The sequence below is a fragment of the Emiliania huxleyi genome (assembly GCF_000372725.1).
Source record: "Emiliania huxleyi CCMP1516 chromosome Unknown EMIHUscaffold_19, whole genome shotgun sequence".
Taxonomy (NCBI): domain Eukaryota; phylum Haptophyta; order Isochrysidales; family Noelaerhabdaceae; genus Emiliania; species Emiliania huxleyi.
Window position 1 is genome coordinate 1,081,260 of NW_005200690.1, and position 11,669 is coordinate 1,092,928.

The 11,669-nt window shown below is 63.2% G+C and overlaps 3 protein-coding genes across 3 annotated transcripts; 1 reads left to right on the forward strand and 2 right to left on the reverse strand.

The window, feature by feature from the left end:
- Positions 1-616: 616 nt before the first annotated feature.
- EMIHUDRAFT_99621 (hypothetical protein) lies at positions 617-2,040 on the reverse strand (the record flags this gene model as incomplete). The annotated part of the gene is made up of 4 exons (XM_005782553.1): positions 617-934; positions 1,022-1,199; positions 1,273-1,403; positions 1,453-2,040. The coding sequence occupies 4 exons, from the start codon at positions 2,038-2,040 to the stop codon at positions 617-619; spliced, it is 1,215 nt and encodes a 404-aa protein (XP_005782610.1).
- An 845-nt stretch (positions 2,041-2,885) lies between these two features.
- On the forward strand, positions 2,886-3,283 carry EMIHUDRAFT_309766 (hypothetical protein; the record flags this gene model as incomplete). Its single annotated transcript, XM_005782554.1, has 2 exons — positions 2,886-3,005; positions 3,047-3,283. 2 exons carry the CDS (start codon positions 2,886-2,888, stop codon positions 3,281-3,283), a joined length of 357 nt encoding a protein of 118 aa, XP_005782611.1.
- A 6,628-nt stretch (positions 3,284-9,911) lies between these two features.
- EMIHUDRAFT_203679 (hypothetical protein) lies at positions 9,912-10,895 on the reverse strand (the record flags this gene model as incomplete). Its single annotated transcript, XM_005782555.1, has 1 exon — positions 9,912-10,895. One exon carries the CDS (start codon positions 10,893-10,895, stop codon positions 9,912-9,914), a length of 984 nt encoding a protein of 327 aa, XP_005782612.1.
- Between the last annotated feature and the right edge of the window lie 774 nt (positions 10,896-11,669).

Consider the following 11,669-nt stretch of genomic DNA (forward strand, 5'->3'; position numbering starts at 1 on the left):
CACCGCCCTGCCCAGCACCGCCCTGCCCAGCCCCGCCCCGCCCAGCACCGCCCTGCCCAGCACCGCCCTGCCCAGCACCGCCCCGCCCCGCACCGCACCGCCCAGCACCGCCCTGCCCAGCACCGCCCCGCCCCGCCGCCCTGCCCCGCCCCGCCCGCCCTGCCCCGCCCCGCCCTGCCCAGCCCCGCCCTGCCCTACCCCGCACCCCTACACTTTCCCCTTCCCCCCGTCAGCAGCGCCCCTCGTGGGCGTCGGGCTGCAAGGTCACTCAGGATGACCCGGAGGGCTATCCGGCTAGAAGTGACATCACAGCGCCGGGTGTAAAAGAACGAGAGTGAGGGTGCTGAGAGAGTTGGCACACAAGTGGGTCCCCCGGGGGCAAGACCCTCTCTCTAATGTCTAAAAACAGAGGGTTTTGTGACGTCTCCATTCACCGTGTCCGCGTGTAGCCGTCGCGGTACGCGGATACACACACACTCACAAATCATACGTATCGGTGGTGGAGGGCATATTGGGCGGACCTCGCATCTCCACGGACGGAAATAGCAAACTCGCAGGTTCGGGCGCGCGCGGAGAGCAGGGCCAGCAGCTATTTAGAAGGCAAAAAACAAGATTTTTAAACATAGCCACACTCACGCAGCGCCGAGCGCATGACCTCGGCGGTGACGGTCGAGCATCCAAAGTCGATCAGCGTCGGGGCGTCGACGTCGCGCAGCTGCTTCTCAAAGTCGCGCACTGAGTCCTTCACCTGCCGGATGCACTTCTCATGGGGTGCGACGTTGGGGCTGTAGGGGGGCAAGAACTCGACCACGAAGCCGCGAGAGTGGAAGAGGTTCAGAAGCTGCTGGTTTCGGTGGATGCCGCAGTTGTCCATGATGACGACCGATCGCTGCTCCATGCCAAAGCACTGCGTGAACTTGCTCATCACCGGCATCTGCAGGCGGGTGGAGGGTGCCTTGGTTGGTTGAGGGCTGGCGTGTGGGGCGAACCCGTCTTAAAAATCTAGAGGGGCGAGCCTCACCAAGTGGTCGGTGCACGCGGATGCAAACGCCTCCGAGTCAAAGCCCCCCTCGACCGTGACGTGGCCCACGTGGCCCACGTTGACGTCGAAGAAGCCCAGCATCGAGTGGCGCTTGCCCCGCGCGAGGATGCCTCGGCTCGAGTCGGCCCGCAGGCCGCGCAGCGCATAGCCGTAGCGCCTACGTTGGAGAAACGTGGGGTCCGGGAGGAGAGTTGAAAGTTGGTGACTGAGCTGTGCTCCCGCTCGGGCACTTGTTGAGCAGCCGCTTGTCCACAGCCGACTCGTCGATCCAGATGAGCTGCTCGAGGTTGTAGTTGTTGAGAATGTGGGTCACAAAGTCTTGCGCCTTTCGCGCGTCGTACGCCTCGACCAGCAGGGAGAGCTGTGGGCAGGGAGGAGGGGAGGGGGTGTGGGGAAAGGGCCAGGTGCACTCTCTGGTGAGGAGGTGAGGGATAGCGCGCCCGCTTGCGCGTCATGCCCATCCGCTTCAGCGTCTGGCACATCGTCGGGATGCTCATGCGGATGCCGGTCACGTTGTAGAAGGCACTGCAGATGTCGCTCAGGCTATCCTCCATGTTGCACTGGGTCAGGCAGTCCAGAAGTTGCGGATGCAACTCGGGCGGCACGATTGCCGGGCTCAGCCGCTCGCCCTGGTGCGAAGAGATGTCGTGCGGCGGCGTCTCGAAGCGTCTCCAGATCTCGCACGCCGAACTCTCTGAGACGAGGAGGTCGTCCGCGATCTCGGCGAAGGTCATGTCAAAGACGAGGCGCTTGTACACAATCCGCCAGCGCAAGTCATCTGAGAGCGCGGATGAGGAGCCGAGCGGGCCGAAGCCAGTTGGCGACGGCGGCGGCGAGTCCAGCGGAGGCGAGCCCAGCGGCGCGTCCGACGGGTGGAGGAGCGGCAGCAGGGACTGCGTGCGACGCGAAGCGCGGGCGGGCGAACGCCGCGCGGACGCAAGGGCCAGGCCGGCGGCGAGCACGCCAGCGAGCGACAGCAGCGCCAGAACCGCGAACATGGTGCTCGAAAAGAACCGGGAAGAGTGGTGGGTTAGAGCTCCGAGCCGTCTAGGGATCCCTGCGGCAGAACACAGGAATGAGTACATCAAAGTCCCTAGTGTTGTGCGAAAAAGAAGTTCGAGCGCCAGGTAGTCCGGGGTAGAAAAGAAGTTCGACCGTCCGCAAACGTCCCTCGGTCGCACTTCGGCGACAGTCTCGCTTCGGCCTCTCGCCGCTGGTACTGAATATGCGCAACATCCATCCGTCCACAACCAATTGGTAGAGCACACCTCGTCTCTGCGCCGCAGTGGCTGCGTGACGGGCGAGCTCCCAGTGGGATCGCTTGTGAGTTCGTCAGGGCGTTGAGGTCAGGATGGAGCCAGTCGGACCAATCAGAAGCTGACCTGAGCAGTGCCACTTTCAACACGGTCAGGGCGGGAGGGGCGGACATGGACCCGCCGCGAACTCCCTTGTGTGGGCAGTAGCTGCCGGCCGTGAACCCCTTCCCGGACCAAGAATGAATGTGCACTAGAGTGAGGCCCTTGACGGGCCCCGCCCCCAATGGGGCGGGGTTGAATGGGCTAGCGCTGGCGTGGCGTTGACATGAGCACAAAGTTGCTAATGTGCGTAGACGAACAAACACAGAGTAGGGTTGAAATCGTCCACGTAAGGCTTAGGGAGTGCTTGGGGTGGCCTCAGGCATCCCCAAGGGAGTCGCAGCGGTGCCCCATAAGCAGCTTAGCGATTGTCGAACCTCGAAGCGCGTTCGTTTGAAGAAAGGCACACGGTACTATCGGGCCACCGGAGAGTCACCGGTAAACTTCGACACTTTGAGGGGTGAGAGCATGCATTATTGTGGCATATCATGTCACATAAGGTCGAGCTTGACCGCAGAAGCATCAAGAAGCGGATACTCCAGCTCGACTGTGCCGGCAAACTGCCTCCTCACGCCGGCCGGCTGCCAGCAGCCGTCGCGGCCCGTGGCGTGCTCCAGAGAGGGAGAGAGGTCGAGTCCGCATGGCTCAGGCCGGCCAGAAGGTGTGTGGTGACGGCACCGTGGCAGGAGTGCGGAGAAGAGCTCGCCGAACGCGAGCAGCGGAAGGCCGAAGTGTGCCAGCGCGAGAGCCTCGCGAACGGGTGCAGAAGGAGCTCGCCGTGACACGATGCCGGGCGGTGGTGGTGCTCTGGCGGCTGTGCACAGTGGGAAAGGTCAGGCTGCAACAGCGTAGCACGATGGTAGTGCCCCGCTGCAGCCTGGCCTGACATGCACAGGGCGAACAGAGACCTTGCTATCGCCTGGCGCTCGTCTGGGCAAACTTTGACCGCCGCCCGGCTCGCCACGAGCACGCAGCGACAAAATGATGACCGTGTCGAAGTTGAGGCTGGTCGAGAGGAAGAGGCTGCCGTGCGAGCCGGCAACTGGCTGGCTCGGCGTGAACGGCCGGCGGCGACTTTTTGCCGAAGAGCGTGCCTGCCGAAGAGCGAGTCTGACTCAAAGTGCACGGAGTGGGTGCCGCCGACCGTCGGGAAGAGTCCGATGGGTGCCAGGAGGATCCAGAGAGCGATGAAGGCGCAAATTGCGCCGCCGAAAGCGGCGGTAGAGGCCAGGACGTGCGCGTGGGCCGGTCGGGCCACGTCCCGGGGCGAGCGATCGAGGGCCGCGGGGCTCGCCCCGCCGGCCGAGCGGTGCGAACGGCCGGTCGCCCGCTTCGGGTTGGACCCGCCGGGCGGTCCGGCGGCGGATGGCACGGCCGGGCGGGCCCCGGGAGGCAGGCGGGGCCGCGACAGGCGGCAGGGCAGAAAATCCCATTCGGAGAGCGTGTGGTCCGACCCCTCTGCTACTTTCAATGATAGGGATGTGCGAGGCGTGCCGGCGTACGTGGAGAGCGACTGTTTAATGGCAGATGGGTGTGGCACCTGTGCGGGTGTGCCGCCGTCTCGGTGTGTCCGCTCCCTGGGAGTGATGACGCTACGTGGAGTTCGGCAGCCGCCCGCGGTGAACCAACTCGCTCGCGGCTCCAGTGCACCAACTCCCTCGCGGCTCGGCTGTGGCTCGGCTCCGGCTGGCGGCGTCTCGTGTCTCGCTCCTCTGGGTGGCCGCATACTCGAGTGACTCGGCTCTGTCCTCTTCGGTCTGTCTCCCTACCAATGCCCGTCCCTGCTGCCCCCTGCTGAGACTCCCCCCCCCCCCCCCCTCCCAACCACTGCGCAGGCGAATGCTGCTCATGCCGAGACGACGCACCCGTCGATCCATTTGACCTCCCTAGCAGAGCACCACACAAGCCCACACAAAACCGAATTTTCATAAACCGACGGAGGCCTAGAAATGCCTTGCCCGTATTTGTACCGTCGTGTGTGTGTGGACTGTGGTGGGATCTCTCTCACGTTCATCTCTCTCTCTGTCTCCCTCCCTCTCTCCCTCTCTCCCTCTCTCCCTCCCGCTCCCTCTCTCCCTCCCTCTCTCTCTCTCTCTCTGTCAGTGTGCGCCATTTTGCTGCCTTCCCGTGTGTCTCTGGTCTGCGAGTCTGTCTGTGTGAGAGGGTCGGCCCGCGAGAGTTCCACCCGCCAGTGCACCGCCCGGCCTCTCTGTCTGCTTCGCCTCTCGCTCTGCTCTCGCTCACTCACGTGCGGCTGGGTTCGGCACCGGTGGCGGTGCGTGTGAGGCACACTCCGGCGGCGCTAGAGGCCACTCGGCGATCAACGGCAGCACACACGGCCATCGGCCTAGGAAGCCCAAACAATGCGCCCACGGCCATCGGCCTAGGAAGCCCAAACAATGCGCCCGCCTCTTTTTTCCCTAGGGACGGGACGGGTAATTAATGAATAAATAGAGTTCCAGGAGAGATGGCACAGATGGGCGACGCACGAACACAGAGGCACAGGGCCTATCCTCAGCACGCTGCCGCAGCCGCCACACGGGCCGCCGCCCGGACCTCCGCGGCCTCCGCCCCCCCGCCGCCCGCCCACGCCGCTGGGTCCGCGCCCCCCTGCCGGGCCGCCGCCGATGGGCGCCTGACTCACCGTGCAGCATGTGCGGGACGAGCTCCGGCTCCAACGGTGGAGCGGGGGCTCACCGCGTGCGCCCGCCCTCCGCACAGGGCGGGCGTCCTCTGCCCCTGAACGTTCGCCGCGCGCGTGCATGCGCCCGCGTATGCTCTGTACCGGCATTTGTGGGTTTCCTTTCTGTCCCCGCTCGTTTGTGGGACGTACCCGGGTATCTCGCATGTGTATGTGCCGCGCTCGTACAGGACCAGCTAGGTCTGCGAGCGCCGCGAGAGGCGAGAGGTGTGCCTCCGTCCCACTCTGTTGCATGCGTCTGTGGGAACGTGTCCCTGTTTTACGCACACTATGTTTGTCCAAAGACTACGAGACCCGATTGAGACGTGTGATATGTGCTTGCGCACCCTATCTTTTCGCGTGCCGCCGCGCACACACGGGCCGAACCCCAGGCGGGACCATCCGAGAAAGTCTGCCTCGTGCCGCATACGCGCGCTCCGCAATGAGACCCGCGGCCACAAAGACGCGGGCGATTGGCGACGACTCGCCGGCCGCCCACCTCGAGAATGAGAGCGGCAGAGGCGCCTCGCAGGAGCGCTCGCCGATCCCGGCAATGCTGCAGCGGCCGCGGAGCGGACGACGCGGCCGGTCCCTGCCCAGCGCGGTCGGTCCCGGCCGGCACCAGCCCGCCCGCCGAGAGAGCGCAGCCCCTGCACGGGCGGCGCGTAGGAGGTTCAGGGTGTGCGAGTGGATCCCGCCGATCGGCCGGCGCACCGCGGGTCGCCACCGCCGCGGCTCCGAGCGCGTGTATCGACCGCGCAAGACTCCAGGGCCGTGTGCGGGGATGAACTGGCCCGCTCGGCGGCTGTGGGCGCCGCCGTCGCGAGACCGCCGACGATCGAAGATCAAGATCAAGATGAAGATCCAGATCAAGATCAAGATGCACATCGCGGAATTCCGGCATTCGAGAACAACTCAAATCGGCTCTATGTCGCCAGGCGCACCTTCAGTGTGGTTTCTTTATGGGGAGCATCGCACATCGCACAACATCGCCCCATGTCCGCCTTGCTTTTGTTTCGTAACAATACATCGAAGGCTAGCTCAAAAGAAAACGGAGAACAACGCACGTCCTCCACCCCCGGCGTCGGCGGACTTGCTGCGTGCTCGACTTCCGTCGTGGCGGTTAGGCTCGCCGCGAATGCCCAGCACGGGCGAGGAGCCAGCCCACAAGCTGCTTGTCGACCAGATCACAGATGAGGGCATCGGTCAGATCGTCGACCAGATTTCGCGCGAAAAGATCTCGTCCGCCTGGCTGCGCTTGCTGCGTGAAAACGGCACGACCGTTGCTCATGACCGAATGAGCGGATACTACGGCAATCTCGCCATCATCGCCGCCCTGATGGTCGGCGCGGCCCTGACAGTGCTGGTCGAGCTCGACTACTCGGACGCAACCTCGTGGTACCAAGCAGGAGCTTCTGTTACCGGAGTCACCTCGATTGCTCTGATGCTCGCCTCCGTCCTCGACTCCGTGCTGATATGCATGGTCATCAAGAAGCTTGGAACGCCCGAAGAGTTCGAGCGGTACATCGTCGATCACTCAGCCTACCTCGGCTGGCCAGTCGTCATCTTTGTCGCCGGCATGAGCCTCGCGATGCTTGAGATGCTCCTCTTCATTGTCGAGACAAGTGGACCCTTCATCGTGGTCTACTCGACGGTCGGAATGTGCGTTTTTGGGTTCGTCATGATATCCCGGTATCGCGAACAGTCCGCGTGGTTTGAGCAGCTCAGCCGAGAGGCGACCCAGCGGGAAGCCGACAGTGATCGTCGTTCAGTCCTAGGCTGCTAGGCCTGGACAGGGTGGCGAGCCGCCTAACTGAAACAAAATGAAATGAAAACGGATATCTCAGTAGTAGAGATGGGCAAAAAAGGAGCTGGTCCTCCCCGCTCATGGCCATGGTCTCTGCGTTAATCCAGCGCACATTGGTGGGGGTCTGGTTACAATCGAGAATCCGTGTGTGAGGTGTGTGTGTGTGTCGAGCATTTGTGTGTGTCGAGTTTAGATAAATAAATAAAAAAACGGACACCTCTAATGTGAGATGGGTAAAAAGGAGCAGGTCCCCGCCCGTGTCGAGTTTATCTCGGGCCACGGGCGGGGACGCTTGATTTCTCTTTTTATTATTTGCGAGGAGAGAGAGGTGAGAGAAAGAACCAGAACAAACACACATAAGGGTGAAATTCTGAAAAACGTGCAGCACTTCTAGCCGACATCGACAAAAGTCACTCTCTAGCCCCGCGGCGAGCGGCCCCGCCGGAGGCGAAGAAAATTTTGCCATCTAGCGCTCTCTAACACACATTTTTGCACAAATCGACGCCTCCAAACAAGCTCAATAAGACTGGTCTTCACTGCCTGCAGCACGCCTCGAGCGAGTAATGCGTCTGTAGGCCAATATAATAGAGCTTCTCGCGCGCGCTCCTCAGCTGGCGGTCCGCAGGGCCGCCCGGGCCGGGCGAGAAGCGCAAGCCGCCAGCCGCACCATGTGATTCACGATGATGAGCGTCTCGGCCTCGAGCAGCGTGTAGGAGCGAAGCTTGCCCTCGCACTCGCGTTGCTCGAGCCTGAGCCACTGCGCCTTGACCACGAGATAGCCCGCGGGGATGGTGTCGGTGTTGACGACCGTGTCCTCGGCCAGCGTGTACGCCTTCCCCTTGAGCACCGCCAGCCAGTAGAGCCCCTCGTGCCTCGAGCGACTGCTGCGCCGATCTGCGCGGCGACAGCGGCCTGGACTGAGCCCTGGCTGTCAGGCTGTCAGGTGCTGTCAGGTGATCTGTCGGGCTGTCGGGCAGCTGTCAGGCACTGTCAGGTGCCTCTGTCAGACCAGCTGTCGGGTGCTGTCAGTGCTGTCGGGTGCTGTCGGGTGCGTGTCTGACATCAGAGGGGATCTGTAGCTGTCGGGTGCTGTCGGAGCTGTCGGGTGTTGCTGTCAGACGCTGTCGGAGCTGTCAGAGCTGTCAGGCTGCTGCTGCTGTCAGACGTTGGGCTGTTGCTGTCAGGTGCTGTCAGGTGGTGCTGTCGGGGTGCTGTCAGGCTCTGACACACACCAGCCACACTTATGACATTATCAAGAGGAGACCAGCAGGACTCTGCTGCACATACTCTAGTCTCTACTCTGCCTCCGGTCCCACCATCTTCTTCATGGTGGACGTCACCATCTTCTTGTCTGCCGCACTGAGAGAATAGCAGAGAGGCAGGGGGGAGTGCTTCTTCAGGTACACCTTGCTGATGATCTGGTAGTTGCTGGTCCAGCGGAAGGCCTCCCCATCGTTGTCGCTCGTCAGCTTGTAGTACTTGCAGGCCGCTCTGTTCTGGTAGCGCGGGCCGTCTGGGGGGGTCCCGTCACCCTTCACCTCACGGTACCACCGGAGGATAAAGAGGCCCTTGGGGTCGTTGATGAAGACCCCGTTGCTGCGCTGACTCATCGAGAGCTGGCGCAGGTACTCTGCGCTCGAGCTGCCAGTGGCGCGGCGCGCGTCTACCGTGCCGTCGGCGACGGGGCCACCTGCTCGATGTTGCCAATGGCAAAGACCTTGGAGCTGTCCTCCATGGTGAAGAGCACCGCAACTGCGGAGAGAAAGAGAAGAGGGAGAGATGAGAATGCACGTCTTATGTGTGTGTGTGACAGGCAGCAAGGGCGTAGTCACCGTCATCATCATCCATGTAGAAGTCGAGCTCCTCATCCACATCCTCGCCTCGCTGCTGATGGGACTTGATGAGCCGCTTGACGTGGAAGCGGAGCTTGCGATCCTTTGACTCCTCCTGGATGGAGACGTTGAAATCTGCCAGCAGCTTACGGATCTCCTCAAAAAACTCTGCGCTGCTGCCCTCCTCGCCGCCGGTTGGAGGCGCCACGTTGGCCCCCGTCCGCATCAGCTGGTTCAGCACGGCCTCGGCATCTGCAGCATCCTGTGCGCCCATGGCGGTCATCTCGGCCGGCTCAGCATCGGGTGTGCCGTTTGGATCATCCTCCTTCTCTCCCGGCTCCTCCAGCAACGCGCCACCCTGGACATAGGTGTCAGCCAGAGGAAAGTGCAAGCACGGCTGCTTGAAGAAGCCGGTCTGTGCACAGAGGTTGGCGCGGACTCCACAGAATCGAAGGCGCGGACCACATACACATGTCTTTGCATGTAATAGTTTTGCTATACCCTCATGGGACACACGAAAGAGGCTGCACGGCCTGAGTACGGTCTGTGCTGCTGTCGGGCTGGTCGGGCTGTCGGGCTGTCAGCGCTGCTGTCAGGCCGCTGTGTGCTGTCGGGCTGTCGGGCAGCTGTCAGGCTGTCACGTTAGGGCCTGACAGCGACGGGACGCCTCTGATGTCAGGCTCTGCTGTCAGGCTGTCAGAGACGTGCTGTCAGACTGTCGGAGAAAGTGCTGTCAGCGCTGTCAGGCTGTCGGGCACTGTCAGGCGCTGTCCGGGGTTTGCTGTCAGGCTGTCAGACCAGGGCTCAGGGCCTGGACAAGTCCGGCCAAGTCGGTTACGGGGAGGGCTACTACGAGGTCTTTGCGCGGGGGTGGTCGGGCGCCAGGCGCCCAGTCGATTGCCGCATAGTTCGTCGTAGTAGCCCTATCATAAACCTCTTATTCACACCTTGCACTTTGAAACAAGAAATATCCGACCTTTGTCGAAGATCCGGAGGGTTTATCAGAGCATCACCCATAATGGCGCATGTGTGGCAACAACTCTCTTCCTGCGCGAGTAACTCTCGGGGGCCGACTCTGTCTCTCTCCGCGTGCGGACCAGCAGGTGTGCGTGGCGCCCTCCATGGAGGCCAAAGCCCAACCGCGGGTTCCGGCGCGGCTCACCAAGGCGCGCGGCAAAGAATCACGCCCCCTCCCTCACAGTGCCGATCCCGGTGCGGCCTTGAGAGCGAGCTCGGCGATCTTAGCGTCCTGCACTGCCACGCCCGTGCTGTCAAAGATGATAAGGCCGGGCGGTCGGGCGCGAGCTGCAGAGCTCGCAAGCCACTGGCCCACCTCCACAATCCCCGCCACGTCGAGCCCTCCTGACTTGACTGCGTGCTGCAGCTCACCGCGCTCGACGCACTGCGCAGTCGAGTCGGCCACGCACAGGCGCGCGCTCGTCACCAGGGCCGGGTCCAGCTCCTGCTTGCCCGGAGAGTCCGCGCCGACCGCGGTGATGAGGACGTCGCCACTCGCAACGAATGCGCGTTGTAGAAGCGGCTCGCGCGCAGGGGTGACGGTGATGATGAGACCGGCGCCATCGCACGCGGCGGCAATTGAGGACGCTGCGCTCATTTCCCAGCCCTCGCGGCCAAGCTCGTCCACAAGACCGGCCGCCTGCTCGGGCCGGCGGGCATAGCACACCACCTTGCGGCAGGCCACGACCGACTTCAGCAAGCGGAGCTGCCAGCGCGCCTGAATGCCGCAGCCAATGACGGCGATATGCGAGAGAGAGCTCGGAGCGAACTCCTTGGCTGCGAGGGCTCCGGCCGCCGCTGTGCGCAGCTCCGTCAGGTAGCCGCCATCCAAGAAGATTGCGAGCGGGGCGAAAGTTATTTGGGAGAAAACCAGCACGAGGCCACTGTTTTGACCGCCGCCGCCAGAGGCAACCTTGCTGACAAAAACCGCGCCACCGTTGACGTATGCGGACTTGATGCACGCCTGCGCGTCCGGGTGGCCCACAAAGTTTGCGAGCGGCGGCTGTCCGAGGGTCTGAATCGGCGCGACGGAGACATCACCTTTGCTGAAGGCTGCAAAGCCGTCCGCCATCGCCTTGATGACGATCTCGTGCGGCAGCGCTGCGATGATCGACAGGCATTCTTCGAAGCTGAAGATGCGGGCGGGCGCGGAGGGCGTCATATGTGTGTTAGGGAGTATCCGGTGTCGCCCCCAGACTCACACGAGACTCACACATTCGGTTTTTCAGTGTATGTAGCTCTTACGAACATACCCGTAGGTGAACTGCTGACAGGTTTTTGGGCCCCGGAGCTGGCGAGGTACTTCCAGCCTGCTGTGGGAACAGCTGACGCAGTCTCGCCGAGGCTCGCCCCAGCAGGCGTGACCTGCCTCAGCAGTGCCAGGTCGGCCTGACTCGGCGCTCGATTCAGCCTCCGAGGCCCGGCATCTGGCCAGTGGGTGCACTGGACAGACTCGTGGAGGTGCTGGCAAAAAGTCCGACGCACGTGTCCACCCGACTGCGCGGCTTGACGGCTGTCGTGCTGCGGGCACGACAGCCGTCAAGCTCTTGCCGCCGTACCGGTCGGCTGGAGACGCGCGCGCGCGACTCCCAGGGCAGTCTTTGGCATGGCCTCGCCTGCCTGCGCACCCGTGCGTGCATGTCGCGCGCAAACATGGTCCTGCGCGTTGGCGCTGCCCACCATTGCGCCATTGCGCGCATGTGGACACGACCGTCGGTGACCACAGCAGCGTGTGCGTCTTGTGCTGTCCATGTCTTTTAGCTGTAAAACTCGCCCGGCGAACACCGACTGCGAGAGAGGGATCGCACGCGCGCGGCGCGCCAGCAGCAGCCCGGGGGGAGGGCGCGCGCGCTCTCTCTGCCTCTGCGCAGAGCTCTGGGCAAGTGCGTGTGTGGCGCGCAGAGCGCGCGTCCGTTGCACGGTCCGACTAGGGCAC